We start from the raw sequence: 14,610 nt of genomic DNA on the forward strand, positions 1-14,610 counted from the left end.
CCCTGGACAAGTTTGGTCGTCGCCTCTATTCCAACTCCATGATGGCTGCCAGGGTCCTTAATTACGCATTCACCTTCTCATCCTATTTAAGGCAGATGGTGAAGGCGTTGCCCAGGTATTATGGGGTCATGCCGGATTCCCATAAGGGGGATTTTGGTACCTTTATGGCCAATTTGTCTCAGCTGCGTCTCTACCTTTTTCACGCAGTTTACGATGCGTTTGAGTTGGCCTCTCGTGTATCCGCCTTTGCGGTGGCGATGCGCCGTCTCGCATGGCTTCGTACCCTGGATATGGACCCGAACTTGCAAGAACGTCTGGCCAATCTTCCATGTGTGGGCTCCGAGTTGTTCGATGAGTCCTTGGAGGCGGCGACCAAACGCTTGTCTGAACATGAGCGCTCTATCGCCTCATTGGTCCGTCCTAAACCCCGGGCCCCGCCACAGAAGCCGTTTAGACTTTTCTCATTAAATGTCGACAAGCATTAAATGTCCGCGGCGATACCCGCAGAAGTCGACGCCGGCTTTCTCGAGGCCTCCGCCCCGGCATCCCCCTCAGCAGGGCAGAGCGTCCCAACCAAAGCCTCAGGCGCAAGGGGCGTCTAAACCGGCTCCGTCTTTTTGACGTGATGCGCGGTTGGGGGCGGGCCCCCTCCGCACTGTCAAAGGATCCCCTTCCTATCGGGGGCCGATTGCAGGCCTTTCTTCCAGCCTGGGCCGAGATCACGTCGGACGCTTGGGTGCTCCGGATCATCTCCGAGGGTTACTCGCTAAACTTCTTAACCATGCCGCCAGAACATCCGCCGGGGGCTTCTCTTGGCTGTCGAGACCAGCTTCCTCTTCTCCTGTCGGAAGCCAGGTCCTTGTTGAGCCTTCGGGCGGTGGAGCCCGTGCCCCTGAACCAAAGGGGACGGGGGTTTTACTCCCGTTACTTTTTGGTCCCGAAGAAGACAGGGGACTTGCGCCCCATTCTGGACCTCCGGAGGCTCATCAAGTTCCTTGTCCGGGAGAAGTTCCGTATGTTGTCCCTTCCAGTCCTGTACCCTCTGTTAGAATCGGGGGACTGGATGTGCTCCCTGGACCTGAAGGAAGCATATACTCATGTTCTGGTGCATCCCGCCTTCCGCAAGTTCCTCAGGTTCCAGGTGGGGGAGTTGCACCTCCAGTATCGGGTCCTCCCCTTTGGACTGGCTTCGTCCCCTCGAGTCTTCACGAAGTGTATGGTGGTGGTCGCGGCAGCCCTGAGATCTCGGGGGCTGCAGGTGTTTCCCTACCTGGACGATTGGCTGATCAAGGCGTCCTCCAAGGAAGGGGTTATTTCAGCGACCCGACAGACTATCATCTTCCTTCAACGTCTGGGGTTCGAAATGAACTTCCCCAAGTCTCAGTTGTGCCCGACTCAATCCCTTCAGTTTATCGGGGCCATGCTGGACACGGTTCGCCTCCATTCGTTCCTCCCCCCGCCACAGTTGGAGGTCCTGCTTCGATTGAGTCGCCAGGTTTCGTTGCTGCCCTCAGTTTCGGCGCAGCGCATGATGGTTCTGCTCGGCCACATGGCATCGACGGTCCATGTCACTCCGTTCGCCTGTTTGCACCTGAGGCTTCCTCAGCGGACCTTGGCCTCCCAGTGGCGTCAGGATCGGGACCCAGTCTCCTCCCCTATAACTGTGACTCCTTCCTTGAGACGCTCGCTCCGTTGGTGGACCAACTCTTCCAATCTTTCCGGGGGTTTGCTCTTTCTCATTCCTCCGCATCGCAAGGTCCTGACCACGAACTCTTCGGAGTACGCGTGGGGAGCTCATCTGGACGGTCTGCGGACTCAAGGTCTATGGTCGGCAGAGGACCGGAGTTGTCACATCAATGTTTTAGAACTTCATGCCATTTTTCTGGCTGCTCGAGCGTTCTGCCACCTGCTGCACGATCAGGTAGTCCTTGTGCAGACGGACAACCAGGTGGCCATGTATTATGTGAACAAACAAGGGGGAACGGGCTCTTGGTCCCTGTGCCGGGAAGCCCTGCGCCTTTGGGAATGGGCGGTCTCCCAGAACATCTTCCTGCGGACGGTTTACATTCAGGGAGAGAAGAATTGTCTGGCTGACAAACTCAGTCGTCTTCTCCAGCCGCACGAGTGGTCGCTAAACTCCCGAGTTCTGCGCGAGGTCTTCGACCGCTGGGGGACTCCTCAGGTGGATCTGTTTGCCTCCCCGGAGACTCGCAAACTGCCCCTCTATTGTTCTCGGATGTACTCCCCGGACCGTCTCGAGGCCGACGCCTTTCTTCTCGACTGGGGAGGGAGGTTCCTTTATGCGTTTCCTCCTTTCCCTCTGATCTTGAGGACGTTGGTTCATCTCAAGGCGTCCAGAGCCACTATGATTCTCATTGCGCCTCGTTGGCCTCGTCAGCACTGGTTCTCCCTGCTCCTTCAACTCAGTGTCAGGGAGCCTCTGCTTCTGCCTGTCTTTCTCTCTCTGCTGTCTCAGAGTCGGGGTTCGCTGTTGCATCCCAATCTTCAGTCTTTACATCTGACGGCTTGGTTCCTTTCCCCATGACTTCACAGGTTTCTCAGTCTGTGAGGGAGGTTCTGGAAGCCTCGCGCAAGGTCTCGACTAGGCTTTGTTATTTTCAGAAGTGGACCAGATTTTCTTCCTGGTGTTCCTCGAATCATCTGGATCCGAGTTTGGTTCCGGTGTCTTCGGTTCTGGAATATTTGTTGCATTTGTCCAAGTCTGGGCTGAAGACGACTTCCATTAGGGTGCATCTCAGTGCGATTGCTGCTTTCCATCGGCATCTCGAGGGTCAATCTCTCTCTCTTCATCCTCTGGTGATTCATTTCATGAGGGGTCTAGTGAATGTTAATCCTCCTTTGAAACCTCCTCCTGTAGTTTGGGATATTAATGTGGTTTTGGCTCAACTGATGAAGCCTCCCTTCGAGCCTATTGACAAATCTCATCTTCAGTTTCTCACTTGGAAGGTGATCTTTTTGCTTGCGCTCACGTCCGCTCGTCGGATTAGCGAGCTGCAGGCTTTGGTTGCAGACCCGCCCTTTACTGTGTTCCATCATGACAAGGTGGATCTTCGCACCCATCCTAAATTTTTACCTCAATCAGTCCATTGTTCTTCCGGTGTTTTTTCCGAAGCCCCACTCTCACCCGGGAGAGGCGGCACTTCATACGCTTGACTGTAAGAGGGCATTGGCTTTTTATCTTCAACGCACCGAGTCTCATCGGAAGGTCCCTCAATTATTTTTGTCCTTTGATCCTAATCGATTGGGACGTCCTGTTTCCAAGCGCACCTTGTCCAACTGGTTGGCTGCTTGTATTTCTTTTTGCTACGCTCAGGCTGGTCTCGCGCTTCATGGTCGGGTCACGGGACATAAGGTCCGAGCGATGGCAGCTTCTGTGGCGTTCCTCCGGTCTACTCCGGTGGAGGATATCTGCAAGGCTGCCACTTGGTCTTCGGTTCATACTTTCACCTCCCACTACTGCCTGGATACGTTATCCAGGAGTGACGGCCGGTTTGGCCAGTCAGTTTTGCGTAATCTGTTTTCCTAAATTGCCATCCTCCCACCTGCCCTTTTTTGGTTGGCTTGGAGGTCACCCACATGTGAGAATATCATGCCTGCTTGTCCTGGGATAAAGCACAGTTACTTACCGTAACAGGTGTTATCCAGGGACAGCAGGCATATATTCTCACAACCCGCCCTCCTCCCCGGGGATGGCTTCTTTGCTGGCTATGGAACTGAGGACCACGAGGTGGGGATGCGCCCTCTAGTGGGCAAGAAGGCATGCACATGCGTGGTGCAGCATAGCAAACTTGAAACTTCAATCAAGTTTGCTTGAAAAGCTGTCCGTGCTGGGGCTCCGTAGATGACGTCACCCACATGTGAGAATATATGCCTGCTGTCCCTGGATAACACCTGTTACGGTAAGTAACTGTGCTATATGTCCGCCTTATCCTTCTTGGATCTATTGTTGAGGACTTGAGCTGAATTTAAGCTAAACATTTATTTGATTTGATTATTATGTATTTTACCTTTGAGTATTATTTTCTTGCTTTTCTTCAACTATCTGTACAAGTGGATACTTGATTTATAACATGTAAAAATTTGATAAATAAATTTAAAAAAAAAAAAAAAGAAACAGCATTGAAGTCTCTTAGAGTTGGATCTGCTCCAGGTGGGGATGGTTTCATGGTAGAATTTTATAAATCATTTCAAATTACCCTATTACCTCATTTATTGAAATTATATCAGTCTCAACTAAATAAGGGTTGCATTACAGGTACTATGGCAGAATCATTGACTATAGTTTTGCCAAAGCCAAACAAAGATCCCACATTGGTTTCAAATTACAGGCCTATATCATTAATAATGTAGATGGAAAAACTTGGCTAAGACTTTGACTTTACGTTTAGCCAAGGCTCTCCCTTTTATTATTGATATGCACCAAACTGGATTCGTTGCTGGGAGATATTCATCTAAGACAAGATTAGCTTTTCATATGTTAAATTTAACAAAAGCCATGAAAGATCTGGCTTTTTCTGTGTCCTTAGATGCAGAAAAAGCCTTTGATCTGGTGGAATGAACCTTCATGTATCAAGCTATGGAATGGTTTGGAATAGGTTCAAGATTTATACAAATGATTCAAACGTTGTATAGCTCCCCTGTTGCATAATTATGTATTAATAATAATTTTTCACAACGCTTTAATTTGCGGAGGGGGGTTAGACAAGATTGTCCCCTATCTCCTTTACTTTTTGATATTGTGTTTTTGGTTTTTAATTCTTTATTCATTTTACATCTTACATCAAGTGTATAAATAATTGACATATTAAAATTGTATACATCACTTGAATTTCTTATCCAATTAACCTATAATACATAAAATTTAATCCCTTCCCTCCCATCCCTTTCCTTCTATATGCCATCAAATATAACGTATAAGAATTCTTATCTAATGAACTAAATATTTAATCATATTCAGAAAACCCCCCCCACCCTTCATTTGTATTAGTATTCATATTGGAAATATAGCATTCACTCATTGCAATATTTTGTTAATGGCCCTCATTTCTTTAAATTTATTATAATTTCCTTTTTGTATCGCAATTGTTCTTTCCATTTTGTAAATGTGACACGAGTTCCACCAGAAACAATAATTGAGTCTACTCCAATTCTTCCAATTAGATGTAATATGTTGTATGGCAACTCCTGTCATAATCAATAAAAGGCTTTTTGATATTGTTTTGGAACCCTTGTTATTAGCTATTCAGCAAGTAAAGGAGATACAGGGTATTCCTTATTCAGACCGGGAATACAAAGTCTCTGCATATGCAGATGATATTTTGCTTCATTTGAGAAATCCAGAAACAACCATTCCATATTTACTTTTTTTTTTTTTTTTAATCTTTATTCATTTTCAAATCTTACAAGTGTATAATAATCAATCAGAAATTTTTTTAAAAAACAAATCACTTGACAATCTTACTTATAATCCTTAAAATATATAAATATAAAAGAAATCCCATCCCACCCACCCATTTATTAATAATAAAACAATTAGCAATTATTATCTTTCCCAACCCCACCCTCCCAATACCTTATCTAATACCAAGGTGTTTAAGATGTCTGATCATTAGAATAAGTAATCAATGGCCCCCAAATCTTTTTAAACTTATGATAATTTCCTTGTTGCATGGCAAGCACCCTCTCCATTTTGTAAATATGACATACTGAATTCCACCAAAAGGTATAATTAAGTTTAGTATAATCTTTCCAATTTCCAGTAATCTGTTGAATGGCAACACCTGTCAATATTAAAAGTGTATTATTATTTGCTGAAATTAGGCTTTTGAATCTCATAGATGTACCAAATAATATAGTATCATATGAAAGGGCAACATGATTTTCTCACAATGAATTAATTTGGGACCAAATTAACTTCCAAAAGGCAGAAAAAAATTAAATGGTCTAATGTCCCAGCTTCTAAACCACAATGCCAGCCAACCAATCTATTGGACCTAGAGCTTCTGTAAATGAACTGGAGTCCATAAAGCTCTATGCAACAAAAAGAACCAGGTCTGCCTCATAGATGCTGACCTTGTAGTTTTTATTCCATGTTTACTTGAATTGATTGAGAAATTTGGAAATTGGAGTAAATCTGAAGTACTTCCACTAAACCTGTATTGTACAAAAGGCTTGTTTGATTCATTTTCTTTTGTATGGAAGGAAAATAGATTAAAATATTGGGAATTTGGATTAAAAACACGCTGAAAGACACAATGAAAGAGAATGAAAAATTTTTATTGCAGAAGGTAACAGAAATGTGCGAGCAATGGAATCCATTACATCTGTCTTGGTGGGGGAGAGTTCAAACTATTAAATGATGGTTTTATCAGATGGGAATGTTACCAGTTTTTTTAAGGGGTCCTTTTATAAAAAGTTACAGCATTCTTACAAAATTTGTTTGGTTGGGCAAAACTCCTAGAATTGCTTTAGTATCTTTACAAAAATCAATTGCGGAGGATGGGGTAAATTTTCCCAAGTTCCATAGGTATCAAGCCTATATTTTGCGACAGGGTATGTATTGGGTCCTCCCAGAGCTCATTAATAATACCCCAGATTGGTTGTGGTTGGAGTGGCGACTCATGTTCCCTTTATGATTATCCAAGTCTCCAATACTTCACCCAACCTCCACAATATCCAACATCCCTCTCCACAAAATTACAAGTTGTTCCACATGCTCTCATATATTTCAAATCTGGCAAAATGTGGCCTCAGGTACACCTCCTCCACCCTTAGTAATGTTCAATAGCGGTAGGGATACTGGTGTTTCTATTCCTCATTGGCCCACATTCTTTTATTGCAGTTATTTAGGTAAACTTTTTTTTTAACTTTAACTTTTTTAGCCACCATAATCTTTTTAGAAGTTTCCTTGATTATTCTATTTAAACATATTCAAATAAATTGTATACTTAGCTTAGTATGCTACTGGGTTACATGATCCAACATGTTTTTGCAACAATTTGCTTTATCAAGAATCCCCCAGAGCCATTATGTCCACCATCTTACTCACTGCCATCCCATTCACCGCTCTGTCCCTGCAGCATCCATACAAGCCTCAGTACTGCAATATTTAGTTTATTCCTTCCTTATAAATCAAAGTTCTGGCTGCTGAATTGGAGAAAGATGTTCAGCTGGCAGGGCTTTGTTTATACATTTTTATCAACACAACTAATATACTACTTTATCCTAAAACAAAAAGAAAATAAATGGAATTTTTTTTTTCTACCTTTATCTGGTTTCTGCTTTCCTCATCTTCTCATTCAATTTCTTCCATCTACTGTCTGTCTTCTCTCTGCACCTTCCATTTGCTCCGTTACTGTGCCTCTCCCTTCACCCCCCCCCCCCAAATTGGTCTGGCACCTATATTCTTCCCTCCGCTCCCCCATAGTCTGGCATTTCTGTCTTCTTCCCTTCCAGCGTCTTCTCCCCACGCTCTCTTCCCCATTTCCCTTCAGCGTCTTCTCCCCACCCTCTCTTCCCCATTTCCCTTCAGCATCTTCTCCCCACCCTCTCTTCCCCATTTCCCTTCAGCGTCTGTTTTTCTCCACCCCACCTTTCTTCCTATTCTCCCTCCCTGCCCCTTACCTTTTGCTACAGGCAATTTCTAAATGTTTCCTACCAGGAGCGTTGAAATTGCGTGTGGCTGCAGGAAAGGTCGTCTCTGATGCAACTTGAGTCAGAGATGACCTTTACGGCAGCCACAAGTGATTTCAATGCTCCGGCTGCTGGTAAAGAAGCACATTTAGAGAAATTCCCTGCTACAAAGGTAAGGGAGGGAGATGCGATCAGGCTCAGGCGGCGGCGGCTATCAGAATGGAGGGAGGGAGCATGATCAGTGACCACGCGCGTTCTCTCCCTTCACTGCGGAGACAAGGCCATTCACCGCTCCACGGGGTGGTGAATGGTCTCCCTGTACCTGCAGCGACCACTTCCTTTCTCTCTCCCATTTTGGCAGGTTACCCGCGGGTAACAACCACTGTATCATTCTCTACTAGTCATCTCACATTGCCCACATCTTTTATTCTTGCATCAACCAACATTTTCCTGCCAAAGTGCAAGGTTTTGTAAAACTGAAAACAAATTCTTGTCTTATTGGAGCATTAGCCCTGTATTCAGTAGAACAAATCTGTATTTAGTCACTCTGCTATGCACCACTAATTGTGACAGGTGCTTTTATCCATAAGGTGCACTCTAGTTGGAAATGTATTGAAACATGTGATGCATATGGGCTTCAGAGACCAAGACTACCTTGATTGGACCAATTATTGTCAGTATGTATTATCCTATTATGAAGAAGTATACTAGGTTGCAAGCAAATACTAGTGTAAAGGTATCACCCCACTCCTCTGTATTTCAGGCCTGTGAAATACTAGATTAGTGGCCAATTGGCTTCTCAGGAACAGCTGAAGGGAGTCAAAGCGTGTGATTTCAGAGAACTCATTTTAAACCAGGAAACCACCTTCATAAAACTATCTCCAGTGCAAAAATTATGCATTGAATAGAAGACCCTGTTTAGTTTAGTTTGGACCCTGTTAATCCTCCTTTTAGAATATTACCCAGTCCTTTTTTATTTAGGCATAGGCAGTGGGTGACAAAACCTAAAATGAAACACTTGGGTTCAACTTTTGCACTGACATACTTGTTGTCTTTGTTTTGCAGAAAGTGCAAATGCCCTACGCCTTGCCCTGCAGATGGAAGAACAATCCAGTAAACAGATCAACAAGAAGAGACGGCCTGAATAAATAAAAAAGAAAACCTGAATAGTTTATCTGGTTTATGACTGTAATTTCTTTCTTCTGTCCTGTCCTTTGTCTGTAATGTCCATGTAACAGCCTTTGTCACCTCAGACTATATGAAGCTGTTAGCAGGTTGACTCTTCTACAGGATCATATCCGGGCATGTTTGCTTTTTGACTAATGTTGATTTTGCTGTTTTTGTTATGATGGAAGCAGTTTATCAGCTCTTTGAATGTCTTGTGGTGTACTTGGCTTTTGTAGATCTGCTTTCACTCTGTATTTCAGCTTCTACCTAAGTCTTGCATGTTGAACTGCAGCCAGTATCATATAAAGGAGCTTGAGTTCTGTCCTACAAGAATGCTTTGGGAGACTGAAGAGATTAAACCTACTGTTTTCTTTACTGTACTCATTAGATAACTTCCATTCTTGCAGGTTTAGCTTTGTAGCACTAAAAATGATATTAGGTGGTGTAGTTTTTAAAAAGTATACACTAGAAACCAGATGTAGTTGAAGCTGCAGGCCTGGCTTGCTCATAAAATTCCAGTCCTTGATGAGCAGGACTGAGCACTTTCATACAAAAGCCAGCCCAGAAGTGCCTTTGTTCCTTTACTGGTTTCGTGGTAATGGTAAAAAGGCTGGCAGTAGCCACCGGGCTGGTACACAGGCTGAAAGGAGCAGATAGCTAGCTGCAAGAGAAACTCAAGTTCGTCTCGGTTAAGACTAGAAATTGCTACTGCACTGACACAGTTGGAGCCAGCAAATGTGGCAGTGTATGATCCATTGTAAAAGCACATGAGGAATCAGCATGGGTACTTCCATATCTTATAATCATTTTAAACGTGGGTATCTAAACTTACAAACCCAGCTGGGGCTAATACTAGACTATGCAAAATTACTAGCTTCATTTTAAAATGTATAAAGACTTTTTTTATCATGAGCTCTAAAATGTGAGAATGTTGAAGCCAAAGTTCTCTGAATGGTATAGAATGTTTGAGAATATATAATTTAAAAAAGAAACTTATAAAAACTGCTGCTTCTCTCCTTATTTGCAGATCACAAAGCTTATTGTTGTACCTCAATGACATTTATTTATATTGGATACATAGACAAAAATGAGGTGGGGAGAAGTTACCATAGTTAACCTAAGTTTGACTGGTATCTTAACCTGTACAAAAATGATTTCCAGTGTAACTTGTGAGCTTGTTTTTATAATGTTTCTCTACATGTAGTGGAAAGAGATGTCCATGCCTTGGGTCTATAAGGCCAGGCTTGCTCATTTCTACCTTGTATAGGAATCATGGCTTTGTCTAGAGTCTTATGACTGCATTTTCTAAATCAGTATGTAAATTGACATGTGTGTCATTTCAATGGATTGAGTTACTTTAACATTTGGTTTGTGAATAAAGAATTAATGTCTTCATCCTGTGCCCCTGTGGTAGCATCTTCCCAATGTGCCTGAGCATGAGATCACTAACCAGGCTGAATGGGATATTGCCTGGTATGGTGCCATGGAGGTCAGTTGCCTATACAGGGTATATACAGTATACAAAGGGTTAAACAGCAAAGCTGTTGAGGGAAAGAGGGTGCTCTACTTTTACTGTATGCCTGGAAATGAAGCAGCGGCCAGTCCCTAGTTTGAAGCTTTAACCTCTGTGCCAAAATGTCATTTTTGATGCCCAAGGACCGCTTTACTGATTATGCACTATTCAAAATTAGCACAACCGTTGAAATCTGGGGCATTTATGTATTGTGAAACTCAACTTCATTACACGATTTTCCACGAATAGTGGCTGTATTAACACTATAACTTCAGGATTCCTATTCTAAAGCACCCATGAAGATTATTTATTCAATTTTTTTTTAGCCTGTCCTCCCAAAAGAACCCAGAACAGGTTATAAGTTTACATACATAAGTTAGCAATACAAGAGTTGGTGTAAGGACTATGAATAAGACATATAATACACTATAGGCACAGGTGGAGTGAGGACTTCTTCCAATAGTAGAACAGTTTCTATACTCTGGGACAGCTGGGTTATTTCCCCATACCCACATGCTGCAGAAGGAATCCACTATGGATTTTTCACTCTGCAGTTTTTTTCCTTCTGCATGCATGACTTGTAGTTGTGCATGTTCTCTTCTCTCCATTTTATTATTTTTTTTGTAAATCTTTATTCATTTTCACACCTTACAACAAGTGTATAATTATCAATCATAATAATTTTTACAAATCACTTGACAATCTTACTTATAATCATAATCCTTTAATCTTCAAGCTCCTGAGAGATCAAGTTTTAGAAATATCTTAACTGGCAAAACAAAATAGGAACTTAAAGTGCCAAGATGCACAGATACATATTGTTCCGGATTTTGCCAGGAGTACAGCAATCAGAAGGAAAGCTTTTGTGACGCTAAGGCCATTTTATTATTTTTAAATTTGATGTAATTTTGACCCCTTTGTGCTTACTGCAAATTTGAAGCTCTGCTTGCTTGGGAATTCAGACTTTGGTCTGTAGCTGGCAGGGTGATCCTTTTTTGGGTACCTTTTGGCTAGCCTGCATAGTTTTATCTAGAACTCGGGGCCGTCCCTGAAGTGGTTCACCTACTGTTAAGCGGAGGTCGAGTGCAGGCTGTTAGGCACCCTTAGGAGGTTCAGCAGTGTCTTCACACCTCTGCCTATCCCAGCGAGCATCCGTTGTTCCACAGAGGTGGAAGTGTATAGTCAGATAGCAGTCTGCATGGTAGCCCTAAGATAAACTCTGAGGACCAATTCCCAGTATTGTGGCAGTGAAATTCACATACAGCTACTGAGAGCTGAAAGCAGGTTTGCAGCATGGATCCTGTCAGGTCACAGTAAATACACAGGCTGACAGCCTGTGTGAAATAGCAGGGGAGGTTGTAAAATTGGGGCTTTGAGTATATCTGGATGTTCCCCTCCTAAAAAAAAATCCTAAAATCACCATTTTTCAGTTTTGGGAAATGTGTAAAAAAAAAAAAAATCACAATTTTGGTGTGAGAATTTTGCCTAGAAAGCTGCAGGGATGGAGTCCTTAGGCTTTCCTCATGTAAATTCTTGCCAGTATGGCACAATATTAGTGCTTTTAAAGCATCTTTGTGTCATGTGCTGTGTGGCACAGATGGGGGGGGGGGACTGTGGTGTCCAGCTTAGCTTCCCTGCTGATGAAGCAGGTGACTAAATGCTCAGCTAGCCCGGTGGGGTGGCCGGCATTGGTTTCGGGGCTCGGCATGGCTGGTTCTTCAGTCAGGCCAGCTGCAGAACACCCCCGCAGCCTAAGAAATACATGTAAGGGTGACTTTTTATACCCCAGGAGCCGGACACCTTTTCTGAATTTGTGAAAAACTAAAAATCAAGTGGCCAATGCAAGATATCACGTGAAAATGATAAGCATTAATGAACTTTAAAAATAATTTTTAAAAAAGAAATATAAATCAAAAAATAAAATTAATATATGGACTGAAAATGCATCAAATTGCATTTTCTCATAAAATGAAAAAAGTATAAAGTAAAAAGTCACCACAATGCTCTAAAATAATGCATATATAAAAATCAATGTAAAATATTTGTATTTACAGAAAAATGGCTGGTACTAAAACACAGAACCAATTTGATGGTGTAATATTGAAAACTGAAATTACAATTTTCATTTAAAAAATATATTGTGTTATCTGGAGAAGAGAAAGATCAACGTCCTCTCCTCATCTTCTGGGTTTCAGCTTATTTAAAGGTTATCTGCAGTGTGATTGATATTAGTCCAATATCACCACTGCTGCAGTTAAAACACCTCTGCTAATGCGAGTATGCTGTTCAATTATTCTAGTTTTTATCATTTTCTTGGGTTTTCTACATAAGTCCACTTGGGCAAATAATGATATACAGTGCTCCCCCAGTTATTCGTGGTATTTTCCAACCATGAATGACCAGGCAGGAGAGGGTAGCCGGAGCGCTGGTGAGTGTAGGAAATCACTTGCGGTATGCTCCGACCGCCTCTTCCTGCATGAAAGTTGGGCCTCACCAATCAGGAGCTGCTTTGACACGCATATTTCATCAGGAAGAGTTGCAGGAGCTAATCCAGAGGTGGGCAACTGGGGCCGCAATCCAGTCGGGTTTTTAGGATTTCCCCTAATGAATATGCATGAGATCTATTTTGCTTGGCGCAGTCTATGGCCAGACTACCCCATTCTGGGTGGGGCTAGAGACCTTTTAAGTGGAAGTATGGTGCAGTGGTTAAAGCTACAGCCTCAGCACCCTGAGGTTGTGGGTTCAAACTCATGCTGCTCCTTGTGACCCTGAGCTGGTCACTTAATCCCTCCATTACCCCAGGTACATTAAATAGATTGTGAGCCCACCGGGACAGTCAGGGAAAAATGCTTGAGTACCTGAATAAATCCATGTAAACTGTTTTGAGCTCATTTGGAAGAACGGTATAGAAAATTGAATAAATATGTCTCCTGTGGTCAATGTGGTGGTCCCGGCTATCTCACACACAGACATACTGTACTGTTGGCAGGCGGCTCGGCCCTAAGAGACCTTTGGGACTAAAATGGAGGCTGGAGTGTGACCTCTTTTCCTTCCAGAGCACATTTCTTCCAATGCATGCAGTTCTTTTGAGGGCCTGCAGCTTCTCCTCTGATGTAACTTCCGCCTGCAGACGCACACGACACATGCCACAAAGGGGGAGGGAGGAAGATAGATGCAGCCAGTAGGTAGGAAGGGGGGGTCACATGTAGTCACTGCTCCACAGGACGGTGGATGGCCTTGTCTCTGTACCTACCGTAAGCACTTCCTACCCCCATTTCAGCAGGTTACCCATGGCTACCAGCTACCATATCATTCTCTACTTCAAATCTCACAAACTGCAGCAGAAACTCGTGCCAACCATTTTTTCAGAGAGACTGTGCAGGCAGGAGCATAAGAGGATAGTTCCTGCTGCAACTCACCCTTGATAGATCACCAGTGACTAACATGGGCCCAGGGGAGGCCTATGCTGCTTTTCTGAGGGACTGTGTTGATTCTGCAGCAGGGAGGGAAAGGGCATTTAGTGATTCTACATCTGGTGCAGGACCAGTGCTAGGTTTGGGAGTGGTGGGTGTACAGCTGGATGGCATTTTGATTATAAACCTTTAGTTTATATTTTAGTTAACATCCCCCCTCCATATTATGGTAAAATTGCTGTGCCAATAGAGGTATCTGAATCCGTTTTTCCTTTTGTCAGTGAAATCTGTTGCACTTGCCTTTCACATTGTCAGCTGCTAGGCCACAGTTACTCTCTCATGCTGTCATGTATTAGAGAGGCTACAGAGGGCAGCAGTTGCAGTAGCTAGGTAGACAGAAGCACTTCCTTGTACCTGCAGCATGGAGCTTGCTGGCCCAAATCTACAACCTTATAGTGAAAAGGTTCAAAGAAGAGTGGCCAAGATGATGAAGGGACTGGAGCTCCTCTCCTATGAGGAAAGACTTAAAAGGTTAGGGCTGTTCAGCTTGGAAAAGAGACGGCTGAGGGGAGATATGACTAAAGTCTACAAAATCCTGAGTGGAGTAGAACGGGTTCACTCTGTCAAAAATGACAAAGACTAGGGGACACTTGAAGTTACAAGGAAATATTTTTTCACTCAGAGAATAGTTAAGCTCTGGAACGCTTTGCCAGATGTTATGGTAAGAGCCGATAGCGTAGCTGGTTTTCAGAAAGGTTTGGCCAAGTTCCTGGAGGAAAAGTCCTACCTATGGGGAATTCAGGAAACGTTCCTGAAATACTTAGGAAACCAACCTATACAATCTTAGTCCTCAATCACTTTGTT

The 14,610-nt window shown here is 43.4% G+C and overlaps 1 protein-coding gene across 5 annotated transcripts in view; it reads left to right on the plus strand.

The window, feature by feature from the left end:
* Nucleotides 1-10,215, plus strand: part of KIF2C (kinesin family member 2C) — a 181,781-nt gene extending 171,566 nt beyond the window's left edge. For all 5 annotated transcript variants that reach the window (XM_033917078.1, XM_033917083.1, XM_033917079.1 and 2 more), the window contains one exon: nucleotides 8,719-10,215. In XM_033917078.1, the coding sequence (XP_033772969.1) occupies nucleotides 8,719-8,801 (83 nt within the window). In that variant the 3' untranslated portion in view covers nucleotides 8,802-10,215. The remainder of the gene's footprint in view (nucleotides 1-8,718) is intronic.
* The last annotated feature ends 4,395 nt before the right edge of the window (nucleotides 10,216-14,610 follow it).

This window comes from Geotrypetes seraphini, chromosome 12 (genome assembly GCF_902459505.1).
Source record: "Geotrypetes seraphini chromosome 12, aGeoSer1.1, whole genome shotgun sequence".
Taxonomy (NCBI): Eukaryota; Metazoa; Chordata; class Amphibia; order Gymnophiona; family Dermophiidae; genus Geotrypetes; species Geotrypetes seraphini.